The 13979-nt window shown below is 42.5% G+C and overlaps 2 protein-coding genes across 2 annotated transcripts in view; both read right to left on the minus strand.

The window, feature by feature from the left end:
• Positions 1 to 759: 759 nt before the first annotated feature.
• Positions 760 to 9769, minus strand: LOC105682947 (short transient receptor potential channel 4-like). Its single transcript, XM_012395212.2, has 12 exons — positions 9719 to 9769; positions 9010 to 9147; positions 4085 to 4416; positions 3757 to 3952; positions 3497 to 3673; positions 3136 to 3406; positions 2890 to 2995; positions 2492 to 2793; positions 2169 to 2420; positions 1983 to 2098; positions 1466 to 1624; positions 760 to 1169 (listed from the first exon to the last, which is right to left on the minus strand). Exons 1-12 carry the CDS (start codon positions 9767 to 9769, stop codon positions 999 to 1001), a joined length of 2271 nt encoding a protein of 756 aa, XP_012250635.2. The 3' UTR covers positions 760 to 998.
• Positions 9770 to 10638: 869 nt separating this feature from the next.
• Positions 10639 to 13979, minus strand: part of LOC105683255 (sonic hedgehog protein A) — a 42014-nt gene continuing 38673 nt past the window's right edge. The window contains exon 3 of the mRNA XM_012395725.3: positions 10639 to 13703. Coding sequence (XP_012251148.2) covers positions 12946 to 13703 — 758 coding nt within the window. The 3' untranslated portion in view covers positions 10639 to 12945. The remainder of the gene's footprint in view (positions 13704 to 13979) is intronic.

The raw sequence follows: 13979 nt of genomic DNA on the forward strand, positions 1-13979 counted from the left end.
TCCTCAAGTCAAGTTTTGTAGAATCTTTAGCTGCAGATTTCAAGTCGGTTTACAATATATTTGTAATTTTGTTTGGTATTTATCCATTAGGAATCAAATTCGATATTGAAAAATAGTTAATATTTTGAAGGTAGCATAGACTTATGATTTCGTTTTCGTTTCATCGTTTTCCAAAAATCAAAAGAACAGAGTTATATGTTCATAAAGTCTGCAGAATCGAGCCTGTAGAACTTTTGCTCTGTAGACACGATTTCTGCAGAAATGATACCCTCTCCGCACATGTTTCAAAATTATTGTCTTATTGTATTATCTTGACTCTGTGAAGAAGTCGCTGCAATATGCTTGAGAGCATATCGCAATCGATTAGGTGATAATGCGGTAATTTTAGAGGGACACGAAACATGCACACACTCGATGGGATTAAAAATTTTATAAACTGCGCATAATGTGATGTATAATCGTGAAGAAATAAGCGCTATATGTATAGGAGTAGGAGAAAAATAATCCCATTTTGATATATGCAGAATTTGAAAACGATTATACGAGCCATTTCTCGATATTATAGATCGTAATTTTATCACATTAAAATTTTATCGTGAAATTATGCGAGAACCGTGGTCGTGGCTCACATCTTGAATATTATAGAAACTTGACTTGTTGCTGTAGGGTTTAATTAAAGTTGAAACACTCCCTGGAGTTACTTGAGAATATAATTAAACGGAACAGAGTTCTGTAAACTTCGATCCCGGTCATACATGCGTGGAAATTCTTGTACAATATAAGCACTGGATTAGAGTTTCGATCAATAACATGCGTCAAAATAATTATCTGATCCCCTTTCGAACCGGTGCAGAAATTGAAACGTCAGCATATGATACGCAATTGTATTTTCTTCCACGATTTTTTACGAGCTCCCTTTTTTTTTTTTTTATTCTCTCGACTTACCCTTTCTAATACCTTCGAGGTGAAATGGATCGCTGAAGGGTCGATGAATTTTTTCAAGGCGACGAAAGGGCTTCCTGCAGTAGATTTCGTAGCTCGCCGAGTTCCGTCTGGAGGGAGTCCAGTTCGGACTCTTCGACTTTGGTTTCTTTCTCGCGGAAATAACGCTGGACCAGCTGACTCATGACGCTCGGAAATTTTTTCTTCGTATTTTCACCGATATTTTCCTGAAATATTACGGTGACCAGTGAAGCCCCCACAGACACGATTACTCGCCAAATAAAAGTTTCTCACCATAAATTGTACTATAGGTCTAGGCAAAGGATATCTGTGGTAAATTATTGGCAACCGGAGTACTTAAGCCGATTTGGTATCTTTTGTTTTCGAATCCGGAAAATTATAAAGATACCACGGGTATTCCGATTTTGACAATATATATAATGATTTGTTTTGTCGCAAATAAAAACGCGCAGGTCGCGGAAAAATTCGTTTGAAATTTGGTGCGCAAAAATGTAATACGAACCACCCAGCAGCAATGCTTCAAACTCCACCGCGCCCTTTTTTCTGGTGTCGGTTTGATCCATGCCTTGATAAATTCAACGACGGTATGGAATGCCGTCCTCGTTGGACATAGGTTGAAAGGTGCCGGCAGCGTCGTTTGCGCCATGAAGTCGATGTACACCTTAATTTTCCGATGACAAGAACGTTATTAAAAAGAAACCGAAGAAAAAACTTACAGTCGAAGAACAAAGGCAGGTAGGGCACGCCTCAAATGGCTGGTCTCCTTCGTGATCGGTGAAGTGTGAATACAATAATTAACATCATTAGACTCTCACACAGCTTCACCTTTGTGACAAATTCTCAGAAATTACAGTAGTTATTGAGAGAACGCGAAATTGAAGGGGTTGGTAATATTCGGTATCTGGAGTTCTTGGAGAGGAATGATGCGGTTACTCATTTTTACGAATATCCAAAGTGATAAAATGAGTCGATTGGAAGTTTCTGTAATATATATGTATATGGATAAGGTTATTTCTTACTTCGGTTCGTCCGAACGTCCACTCAACTCCGACGTTGTCCGTCACTTGAATGAACGTGTTCGACATGCAAGCGATGAGCATGTTCAATACGACGATGACGGAAATGAACTGAAATACTGAATTCGAAGTGAAAAAATTGCGAATTATTCGTCGACGCGTAAGCCATCAACGACGAATCATATTCACCCGCGAATGCGAAGTAGCCGGTAGCTTCCGTTACGATGTGATCGTTGATTATCGTTTCCGATTCCGAATCACCTGGCAAATTTTCGATAATCACGTCCGCACTTTCTATCGGACTCATGCAAAATATCGCCCAAAATAGGGTCTTCAAAGTCGAGGGGAAATTTACGAACGAATCGGTTTGCTGGGTTTTCATCTTCGAGTCGTTGTCCACCCTCACCATGCCTTCGTAATACTGATAGAATCTAGCCAACCCTTGGATTTGAACGAAAAAATGAAGAAAATGGAAAACTCGCTTTCGAAATTCTCGTCGTTTATCGTCGTACCGGCCGTAAACGAGAAGATAACGATTATGAAAATCTTTATGAATCTCGTCACATCGCCGATCATTCTTCCGAGAGACAACAGGAGGGGGCCGAGGACCTGGTCAAGCTGGCAGATGAAGAGTAATTTGAGAAAAGCCATTATGGTCGCCACACAATAAGTAGACTCAGCTATTAACGTCGGGTCAAATTGATTCCAATATTTTCGCTCAAGATCTCTCTGCCCGTTCCGTTTAACGTCGAACCAAGCGGCGGCCCAAAATAAAAAAGTAATCATAAACAATACGAGCATGCACACCTCGAACCTAGAACGAAAAAAAACGACAGTTGAGTCAAAAGTATCGACAAAAAAAAAAAAAAAAACAATGGAGATACGAATCAGAGAAAGACACCGAACCAACCAGTTCCAGGGTGTTCGGAAAAATCGTCTGGGACCCTGAATCAAACATAATCTCAAAGAGCCCCACGTATAAGCGATCACGTATATCACGATCACTGTGACGAACCCTAGAGGAGGGAAAAGCTGGTTATCGCACGAAAAAAGAACCGCCGTAGCTGCAGGAGCGGATAGAAAAAAGCCCGCGATAATGACGATGAGGAAGAATAAAAAAAAAAATAAAATAAAAAAGAATGATCCAATTACGTACAGCTGTCCGGGGGTCCTCGCAGTTGATTAGTCTTGTCGATGTTAGACACCATGTAGACAGCGAGCAAGAAAAAGACGTACGTAGCTGTGAATGATAAGAACCTGTTCACCGGAATTGACCAATGCTTCGATCTCGAGGAATTCGGGGCGAGTAAAAGAAAAAAAAAAATAAAGGGCAGTCCCAGGATTCTCACGGGTACCGACAATACTTGCATCGGAACGGATCTCATCTTCCATTCGTACCAATCCTCGATCCACTTGATTTCTATCACCTGTCAAAGTTTGGTCCACATAATTTTCCTCGTAAACTTGGCTAAGTATTATTCACGAATTTCAATATTCTTAGACCCATGCCGTTATACCCGTTGTATGTTTGGGTGAGCTATGAACGTTTTCATTCTGAAATCCATGGCGAGAAGCAGTCTCGGGTATATAAATGTTGTGGATAAATTCAGACCCGCTGTTTGCTTAAGAATCAATTCGACCTCTTCGGTCGTACGTGTACATCCGATTAAGTCCGTCGCGAACGTAGCCGTCAACTGTTAAAGGTCCACGAGAATGTTCGGAAAGGAAATTGCGACTTTCGTGTTTCGTTAATCCGCGATATTTTTGCCGTACTTACGGTAGCCAACTCCATGTACTGCGTGTAGAATTCGCGTTGATATTCACCGGCCTTTTTCAGTTCAACGGAGAGTTCGAAAGCTACTAAAATCGGATCATCCGTTACGAAGCAAATGTACGCCGGATTCGCCACCGCTTTGTAGAGATACAGCCGCATCTTGTCCAGAGTCAATATGTCCGTGGTAGCTCGTTGAGGTCTGCGATAATATAAAAGAATTTCACGTCGGACGTGATTTTGGGAATCCCGCGCGCTACGAATTTCTCTCTCTCTCTCTCTCCCAGAAAACAAACGTTCCCCCATTAATCGTCAATAGCGCGGTAAAATTTACTTGCAAACTTCGTCGCAGTTGCAGTTGGGTGGGTGTGGTTTTTTCAGAATATGACCCCGGTCGATGAGAAGTCTTATTATTTCGTAATGGCCGTGATAAGCGGCGACCGCCAGGGGTGTCGTTCCGTCTAGGAAATCCGAGCTGTGCATAACACCCGCGAATTCTAGATCCATACTCTGAAGACTATCTAAGATCATCACGACCAACTCCTCCTCGTTGATTCGCACCGCGTTCAGCGCCGTGTCACCGATCTCTATGTTCGGCTGCGACAGCAGAAATTCCACCATCTGTTTGTTCTTCGCTTCAACCGCGACGTGCAGGGCGGATACACCCTGAAAATCATTCGTTATAGAAAGGAAGTAATCGGCCGTTTCAAGATATTCGAAAGAAGCTAAAGAAACGCGAGATGATCGTAGAAGACGTTCCTCATGTTATGCGTTTGTTTGTAGTAAAGAATATTATGGTTTACGGAGTGACGGTTGACCGACCGCGAGCGACAAGGTCAAGGTTCGGCACCCGTCCATTTTCTACGACATCTAGCTAACCGTTATAACGTTCGAAATCGGCGATTAAGTTCGGGGCGTTAATTTATCGCTGGATGTACGAAATTTTCGCTCAGCAGGATTAAGTGAGGTCTATAAATACAGGAGTCATAAATGCGAACTCGATTCACACGAGGTCAGAAATGACGAACGGACAAAGCAATCGAAATCCAGCGCCAAAGTTAGAACGGTGACTGCCTACCGGACTCTGATCCGCAAGCAACCGTCTAGCTTACGGAATTTCAAACGGACAGAGGTGAAATTATACCACGGCAAATATCAGCCCTCCGTGTTAAATGCTAAATTCTCCCCCCTTGCTTAGCCGGTGCTCACGTACCTTAATCGCTTCAAATTCTGGGGTGAATTTCGCCTCGCTTTCCCCGGTGTTTGGCAAAGCGGCTAATTCCACCGCGTTGCACGTGTAACCCGATTATTTTTTTTTTTTTCAAAACTCTCCGCTACACACGAGCAACGAATCTATATCCCCATAATTCTTTTTCAAGTTTCACGATAACAGAGCGGATCGAAAGATAGATCCAAGATGAGGTTTTCGAATGCGTTGACACGAGGATAAACTTGGAGTCGGAATTCCCTCCTTAAACGAATCGGCGGATACGCAGAGCTTTTGAGAGTAACCCCGGTAACTCGGGATACTTTTGCAGTAATATGGTATACGTATACATACACACGTACGTAGGTCTAGCCTCAGGGCAAATGCGAACCAATGAACCCTTCCTTTACGATGACTTTCCACAATCCCTGGTTCTATTTAGAGAAGTTATACCGGGTAAGGATTATTCCTGTACGTATACCTAATTGTACACACGATCGTACCACAGTTCCCATATAACCACCGAACGCCGAGGGAAACGCGGAGCTCAAGAATGACAAACCCCGGCATATAATATTCATATCGCGATTACCCGCACATTTGTATATACCCTGCATAGGATATGAGGACTACGATAGAAATATATTGTAATATTATTCATCTCGATCCTTGATCTAATTGGAAAGCTCGGTTGGAAAGCACTCGAAATTATTATAACCCGGAACGATGTGAGCCGGGTATAGTTGACGAAAGAAATATTTCAATAATCCTTGGCAAATGACCCTACCCCGAAGAACATTATATAAAACAGTCAAACGATGTATAATCAGATAATTCGATATTCCAACTGATTCAATTTTTTCCATATTTCCTTACATAAGTACAGAAAGAAGAGAAACGGAGCGAACAAACGTTATTATATGGACTACCGTTGTTACGTTATGAAAAAAAAATATCCATTTCGATTACTAGAGCGAATAATTTTCATACGCAGGGTGTGCTATTTCATATTATATGCATCGGTATTGGATAGGGTCAGCGAATTGAAATCTCGCAATGTTATCTGTTTCAGTGGCACGGGTACGTCACGATGTTATAATTTTTATTCGATATCTTTCAATAGCTCTGATTCCTCGTGAAATTGAATAACAAAAAAGGCAAAGAATCGTTCGCACGCCCAATCGAAATCCCGCGAAACGCGTTACAGGTCCGTCATTCTTCGCGTCGAACCATCCGATAAATAGTATCATTAAGAACGTTTAACTTGACAACGGATTAGATCAAGGGACGGCATCGGGTCCCTGGTAGGCCGGAGTGGAGGGTCCGACGGTAAGCGGTAAGGCCCACCTACATGGAAGGCCCGAGGAACGCATGTAGCCATTTGTCGGCGCGGCGAGAGTCGTATGTTCACCGTAGAGACACAATGCGTCGCACGCTGAGTCGGGGACACGGAAACCCAGGGACCGCAGGGACCCACGGGGCCTCTCAACGAGCTCTAAAGGGGACCGACTTTCGGGCCCACGACAATCACCACGGGAGAACGACAGACCCATGGATGGAAGGGCGAAGGAACGGGGGACGCCCGCGGTGGTTTATAGGCCACTTAAAGCTCAACCACACAATCAGACGGGCCGACACACATCCGGAGGTGTCCATGGTAGGAATGGGTCATCTTCGCAGCGAGGACTCCGAGCCGGAGTTTCCTTTCGATTTGGTCGAGATCGGAGCAGTTTCCGAAAATCGTTGAAAAAATCCATCTCGATTTCGGCGAACGTTTCGATGTTCGTCAGGTCGCTGGAGCGGTAGACGCTCTGCGCGTGTTCGGGACACGCGTTCGGAGCTCGAGACCTCTTCGATCGAATATTCGTGTTTGCTTCGGGTGATTTGTTTGCGACCAAACGTTGCTCTTAGTCGTCGCTGGTTCGGCCCGTCGGGATGAATTTTACGCCATTCTTGTCGAACTCTTTCATCCGTCCCAACGGGGCCGTTGCATGGCATGTGCGTCGACCAACGGTGTGATTCCGTGACGCCGGGCGTCGGGATGCATCTGCGGCACGCAACACAAATGCATTGTCCAAAGTTCCGACAATATAAACGCTCCATTGAAGTCTACGGTCACAATATTACGATGGCCCGGCTAAATATTGACGGTGCCGTAATGGCGGTTCCTCGCAGTCGATCTTTTTTCCAGTGAACGAATGCGGCGGGTCTTCTATACATCGACACACCCGATGAAATAACGGACGGTGTTCGTTACAGAAAAATAGAAAACAAATCATGCACGTTACGAATTCAATTATGATCCGATGAAATGAAGTTATACGCAGATAGCTGGAGATGATACCCCGTCCTGTCCTGTTTCGTTGTCGTACCGCGAGAGATTTATTCAACCGAAACGAACGATACATTTTTAAAAAGCAGTTTTTGATCGTTGTCCAAAATGATCTTAGAGAAACGTGTAAACGGTCCAACTGGAACAGCTGGAAGTACAATAAAAGTACTGGTACTACGAACGGTGTCTCTCGTGTACGAAAGCGTTCTTGAACTAGTTTAAGAATATCAGAATCCCCGTAGCGTAGAGGCCCCACCGCCTTCGTAAATCCCGAGTGACTTAGACTTATGTCATCTGGTCTCAAATAATTCACCAGCTGCCGGCTTTCCGATCTCACAATGAACCGGTGCTTTCGGTCGCACGCGTTTCAAGCGTTTGTACCCATTCCTCTACGTGTGTGTCGTAACATAGGTGTATGTACACTCGTATACATATACACGTGTCTTTTATAGCGCGTTTCAGGCAACGAGGAAGCAGCTGCCGACGCATCGATACCTCGAAGTGGCGAGGGGAAATAAAAGTAGAAAAGATTTAGGGCGAGCTAAATTTCCTCCCGCGCAGGTAAAAAAAAAAAAAAAAAAAAAAAAAAAAGAAATCGGATAAAAAACGTGAATGAGGAAAATAAAAAAAAAAAGTGAAAACGAACGGCGCCGCGACGTTCGGTTTGACCATTGATAGAGGAACGTACTATACATGCACACGTACAGGTTCAGGGAGCAGAAGAAGAAGGACCAAAGGCCCAAAATAGGAGCATCTTGGAGCAGTGGCCCGGATTTCTCGTGGAATTTACAACGCCGTCATTTGAATAATTTTTATCGCCGCTGGTTGAAACCATTGTCTTGTAAACCGCGGTCTGAAATATAGCCGGAGATACTTCGGTCGAGGACACGAACGAGGGCTGCTCACCGGGACTACTCACCGGGTTTCTTTGCTTCGCTTGCGCGCCGTACGGCGACGAATCCGGTCAAATAGGGTTGGGGTAAGGTGGGGGGGACGGGGGCGGCAGTCGGGTGATGAGGGAAAGTGAAGGGGAGGGGGACATTCCACGGGGGGTACGTGTAAGGCCCCGAGACCGGGGTAAGATTTCAGATAAGAATAAGGACCCACTTGGACGTACGCGAGAATTCAACGGTTCCGTGCCCTGCCCACCCACCCCCCCGCCCGCCCGCCCGCCCCATTCCCGTTTCTGTAGTTTTGTCGGTCGATTGTCTTTGAACCCGATCGTCCGATGCGCCGGGGTTTCGGGATCCTCGTCGGGTCCCAGTTTTGAGGGGTATACTAGGTATACCACAAGTATACACGTCCTTCCGTTATCCAATAGCGAAATCGGTCTCCTCTCACTCAAACTTTTACCTCTAATTCTCTTCCCTCGATCGGAACTATAATGAAAGACAGACCTTTCGACGTAGCTTGTCATTTCTCCTTCCCCCCCCCCCCCCCCCTCCCCACCGCCACCCCCAACCCCCACCCCCGACGAAGTTTGACGTTCTCGAAAGAGAATTTCGCTGAATTTTCCCTATTTCGCAAACATCCGCGGTGTTTTATTTTCTGTTTGTCCCATGCCGCTTCCTTCACTACGCACAGATCCTGCCGAGTTACCTGATCTATATCACTTTTCGAAAGTTACTTTTTTTTTGTTTTTTTGTTCAGATCTATACATTAATGGCTAGAAAAAAGAAGTAACGTTATTTATAGTAGTACAGTGAACGGTTGAGCTTACCTGAAAGTTGACGCAGTTGATATCGAATTTCTGAGTTCCGTCGAGAAAATTTTTTACTTCCACTACATTTCCGGTGGCAACAACAGCGAAGAATTGCTTCTCTATTTCTTGTAGTCTAGGCAACAGCACGCTCGGTCTCTGAAATAATACGAGACCTCGTCATGCGTGTATGTGACTTTCTGTATAACATTTAAATCAACTGCAGGTGTCGATTATCTCGGGCTCAAGCATCCTACATCAATTGCGTCCTGATTACTCCCCGGGCGACACCAATTACTCGATTAACAGAGCGATCGCGCTACCGCAGACCAATTTCAAGATTTTTTTGATCAAACAAAATGTGCGCCAAGTTTACAATAGTAAGGGAATAATTTTCGTGTCACATTTTAGAACCGACCCAAAAACTTGAAGGAATAAAAAAAAAAAAAACATGTGTGTACAATATAACAACAAATGAACATGCAAAAGAGACCAGGCGAATAAGAAAAATAAATAAAATTAAAGCGAAGCTGGACCCCCTCGAACGAATTCGACCCTTGGCACCGGTTTAACCGCCGTTTTATACCGATCCGAATCACGTCGGTCCAAATTGTTTCAGTAAACCCGTAAGGTCGAATTGCCTTCGGTCCGTGAGCTGGACCGACGAACCGAACGCGAGGAATAAACAGGTTCAGTTATTTCTTTCATAAATTTTAACCTGTACACTCACCCTGTCAAGTTCGATCTCGTCCGAAAGATCGTCTGGTTTCTCTTCGGTCATGATTGTTTTTTCGTTCTTTCTCTCGTAAAAACTTCCGTTCGACGATCACTTCGTAGGTGGGTACATCGGATTATTTCCTATATCCTATTGAATGTTAGCAAATGTATATTTGTATGAAAAAAAAAACGTCAAAAGATCCACCTTCGACATTACAGCGAGCCGAAACGCACGAGCTTTGAATCAGAATGGCCTCGAGAGCGTCGTTTCGCGTTATCAATTATTATAATTAATAAATGAATATGCAACGGGCGTTTCACCCGTGAATAGGAATAGTTCATATGTTTATCACCGGATTACAGGGTAGTCACGTTCGCGGTAAGGATCGAAGGACGATCATCGAGACGATCAACTTTTTTTTATTGTATCACGAGCGCGAGCTATGTAACCGATGTTTTAATTTTCCATTTCATCGGTAGTGACGTAATTTCACATATCAGTGTGGAAAATAAAAGGATCAGCGTTGAAATGAGATTATTATAAACGAGGCCAGATGTCGATTAATTCTTGTTCAATAACTTGATCAACTTTATCAATAATATATACATAATTTATAATTTGTTTTTGTTTTTTTTTTTTTTGTTTTTTTTTTCGTTCTTTCACTACGTACAAATAATATTATTCAATAATATGTATAATATATATTTATGTTTACTTTATGTATGTATGTATGTATGTATATATATATATATATATATTTATTTAAGGATATTAGCTTATATCGTCAATAAAATAATATCATTATATTATTATCATATAATAAAACACATTAATAATACGTGATGGGTGCCTACGTGATACTATACAGCGAATACAATATTATATAGCGATTACTTTTCAGCTATAACTCAGCGGGGAGGATAACCGGGCGAATGATCGTCGCGATGTGATAACGATTTCGATGATGATAAAAACGATAATTACGATAAAAATAATACTAAAATAATAATCGGAAGCAAAATCATGACAATGACGATGACAGCGACAATAATACAGTTACAAATATACGCGTGATATAAATACGGTAAATAATTAGTGATAGATATAAAATAACGCCGAAGGTGCGACGAGCTAAGGAGTCGATTTTGGGACGGGATACGGGATGGGGAAATACATACAGTTTGGACGGGGATAAATTTATTAAAATATCGTGTATATATTTACAACAACATATAGTTTTAATCGCTGCAGGGCCGTGTGGAAGACGTAACGAACGGTGCATGCGTGGAAAATTCATTTTACTCCAGAAAAATTACGTTCTATTTATTGATTAGCGCATAACGTATATATAGGAATACACGTATATATGTACATACTACGTATTACACGGGTATAGACCGATGGATTGATTGTTCGTTGATAACATTTGAAAATCGAATAAAATTTTTTAACCTTTTTTTTTTTTTTTCAAATTACATCATCGGTCGCAGATCGAAGTTACACGTGAATGGAATTTATCGTCGGATACTTTCATCGAATCGATACGTTATGTACCGTATGTCACCGAACGACGTTCATTTATATTAATTATCATAAATATTCGCGATTCAATCAAAAAATATCTGAAGTTTTTTTAAGTTCTCGATTCAAATTTCTCGACTATGTTACGTACATATCAAATACGTATATTTAAATAATGCGATAATATATTGCGGGCTCGCACAATAATTATCAATGAGATGTTTGCTGATTCGCAAGCCCGTTAACCAATACATGCAGACATAATATTCGATTACATGTTATTATGCAGCCGATATTGATCGCAGTCACTGGCCAAATTAAAACAACCCCTTCTACATATCCGTCAAATTAAATAATTAAATCTAATACCAATCTAATAACTTAAAATTATAATATAATAATACATAATATAATATAATACTTATAATTATCTTGCGGCAAAAACCATTGAAATTAATAATAATGATGATAATCATAATAATATTACGATAACATAGATACCATGATAGTTGTGATATAAGTTATGATACACACAGTATATAATTTCTTGCACGAACAGTTTCCACGTTTAATTTTTATTACATATTGATTCACCTGTATAGTCACCTGCCAATCGCGATGCAGCGACCTGAAGCGGTGGTGGAAAGGTGGACCCAAATTTCAATCGAAATGAGAGAAATGGACGTTAATATCGCTGCTTTAGGATATACAGGGTGTTATTGAATAATTGTGCAAAATTCAAGGGGGAGATAAAGAGCACTGAAACAAGTAATCCGAGATGAGCAATCCAGGTACTGCGACGTCGCGTTCAGGCGTTGGGGTCTATTCGTTTTGTATGTTATTCGTTAAGTTTTAAGTTTTCAATGAATACAAATAATCAGTATAATTGTCGTTCATCAGGCGATTAACCTGCGACCTTCGATGCCCTCAGACGCCTGAACGTCGCAGTACATGGGTTACTTATCTAAGATTACTTGTTTCAGTGCACTTTATCTCTCCCTTGAGTTTTGCAAGATTATTTATTAAAACCGCGTATAATTGTCATCTTTATGTGTACCGAATTAATAAAAATTTATTGCCGATTTTCAAAGGGTGGAATAAATTTGACCTCGCAGATTCAACAAAGCCGTTGGGGTGGTATAATGTAATCATAAAATCGCCAATCACGAGCATGGAGAAAACAGCTATGCAGTTCCGATCGCTCGATCATGTGACTTTCGATCTTCAAATCGCTGAACGCAATTTGCAACTAACGTTGAGTTTCCGATCCGTCATTGGGATGGATCGAAAAGAGAGAGAGAGAGAGAGAGAGAAAAGGTGTGGAAAACCAATAATTTCATCAAGATCGCAGACGATATTATTTCTGTTTTTTTTCGTGTTCAATATATATTTTATTTCACATCACACGGTGTCGCAGGAGATCCCCAATGTCTCCTGGGTTCACCGGATTATTGTTGCGTTTTTTTCGTTTTTTTCTTTTCCTAATAAACTAACGACGTTTGTCGAGGAACCGAGCTTAGAGATGTGTCGTTGCGTCGTATCTGCGGCGAAAGTACGTACAAATGGGGTAGGAAATCAGCCGGGCGGCGGGGGGAGGGGGGGAGTTAGTGGGGAGAGAGATGACGATTCATTATCCTTCACACGAACGGAAAAGCATCGATGAACGCGACCCGGGCACGATAAAAAATGATAAAAAAAAAAAAAAATAATATAATAAATTAGTACAGCATACCTCCCGGAAGTACGTACAACGAAATGCTGTAGAGCACGGACGCGTACCAGTGAACGCCTCTGGGTTGATCGTCGTAACTCGTCGCGTTTACAGCACTATCGATTATATTAATTGTGTCCTTTGTTGGTGAACTTCTGTTGATTCCAGGTCGAAATTTCCACGCCGAAATCGGCCCTACGAATATCCGAGCGATTCTGTTTACACCGGATTTTAAATTCGTCCAGATTCTCATCGGGAGAAAAGCGTAATGAGCTACGAGCTGGCTGTCAACTACGGCGTAACAAGATGCCATTACGTTGTCAACCAGCACCGTACCCTCCGTTGTTAGCGGCGCGTATATCCCCTCCTCTATTACCAGACTCGTCGTCACCACTCTGTCCCATCTTAAAATCCTCTCGCCGTCCTGTAGATCGAAATCGTGGACCAGAATCTGGTCGTCGATTTGAATTTTAGAGGCGAATTCCGTCGTACGACCAGCTTTCAAGGATACGGGAACCAGATGCGACGGAGTCAAGGTCAGGGCATGACCGGATTCCGTTGTCAGACGAACGAATTGCCGTCTCGCTTCCGGAGAACGATCCAGAAACGCTATCACCTCGCTGTACACCATCGTTCCCGTCGAATCCAACGCCGCGATTCGCTCGCCCAAACGTAATTGGTTCATACTTTTGTCCGTACCGTCTTCGGTTATCACGGTACTCTTGCCAGGGAAACATCCACCAGATTTACCAGCTGACGATGATTCTGTAAACACAAATCACGAGGATTGCCTTTATTGCACGGACTAAAGAGGATTACGTATACCTATGCTTCGAAAATGTAATTGGAGGTTGATTTGTCGGTGGGTCGTGCACGATATCGTTAACACGGCGATCGTAGGTGTAGCGGTAAACCGATCAGGGCTATTGCGGATGAGCGATCGTCCGACGATGCGAATTTTCGATTAATTAGGGTTTCAATAATTAATCGAAAGTTAAATTATGGGGAAAAGCGGCGGAGGTCAATGAGGTCGTATTACGG

Source organism: Athalia rosae, chromosome 2, assembly GCF_917208135.1.
Source record: "Athalia rosae chromosome 2, iyAthRosa1.1, whole genome shotgun sequence".
In the NCBI taxonomy this organism is placed as follows: Eukaryota; Metazoa; Arthropoda; class Insecta; order Hymenoptera; family Athaliidae; genus Athalia; species Athalia rosae.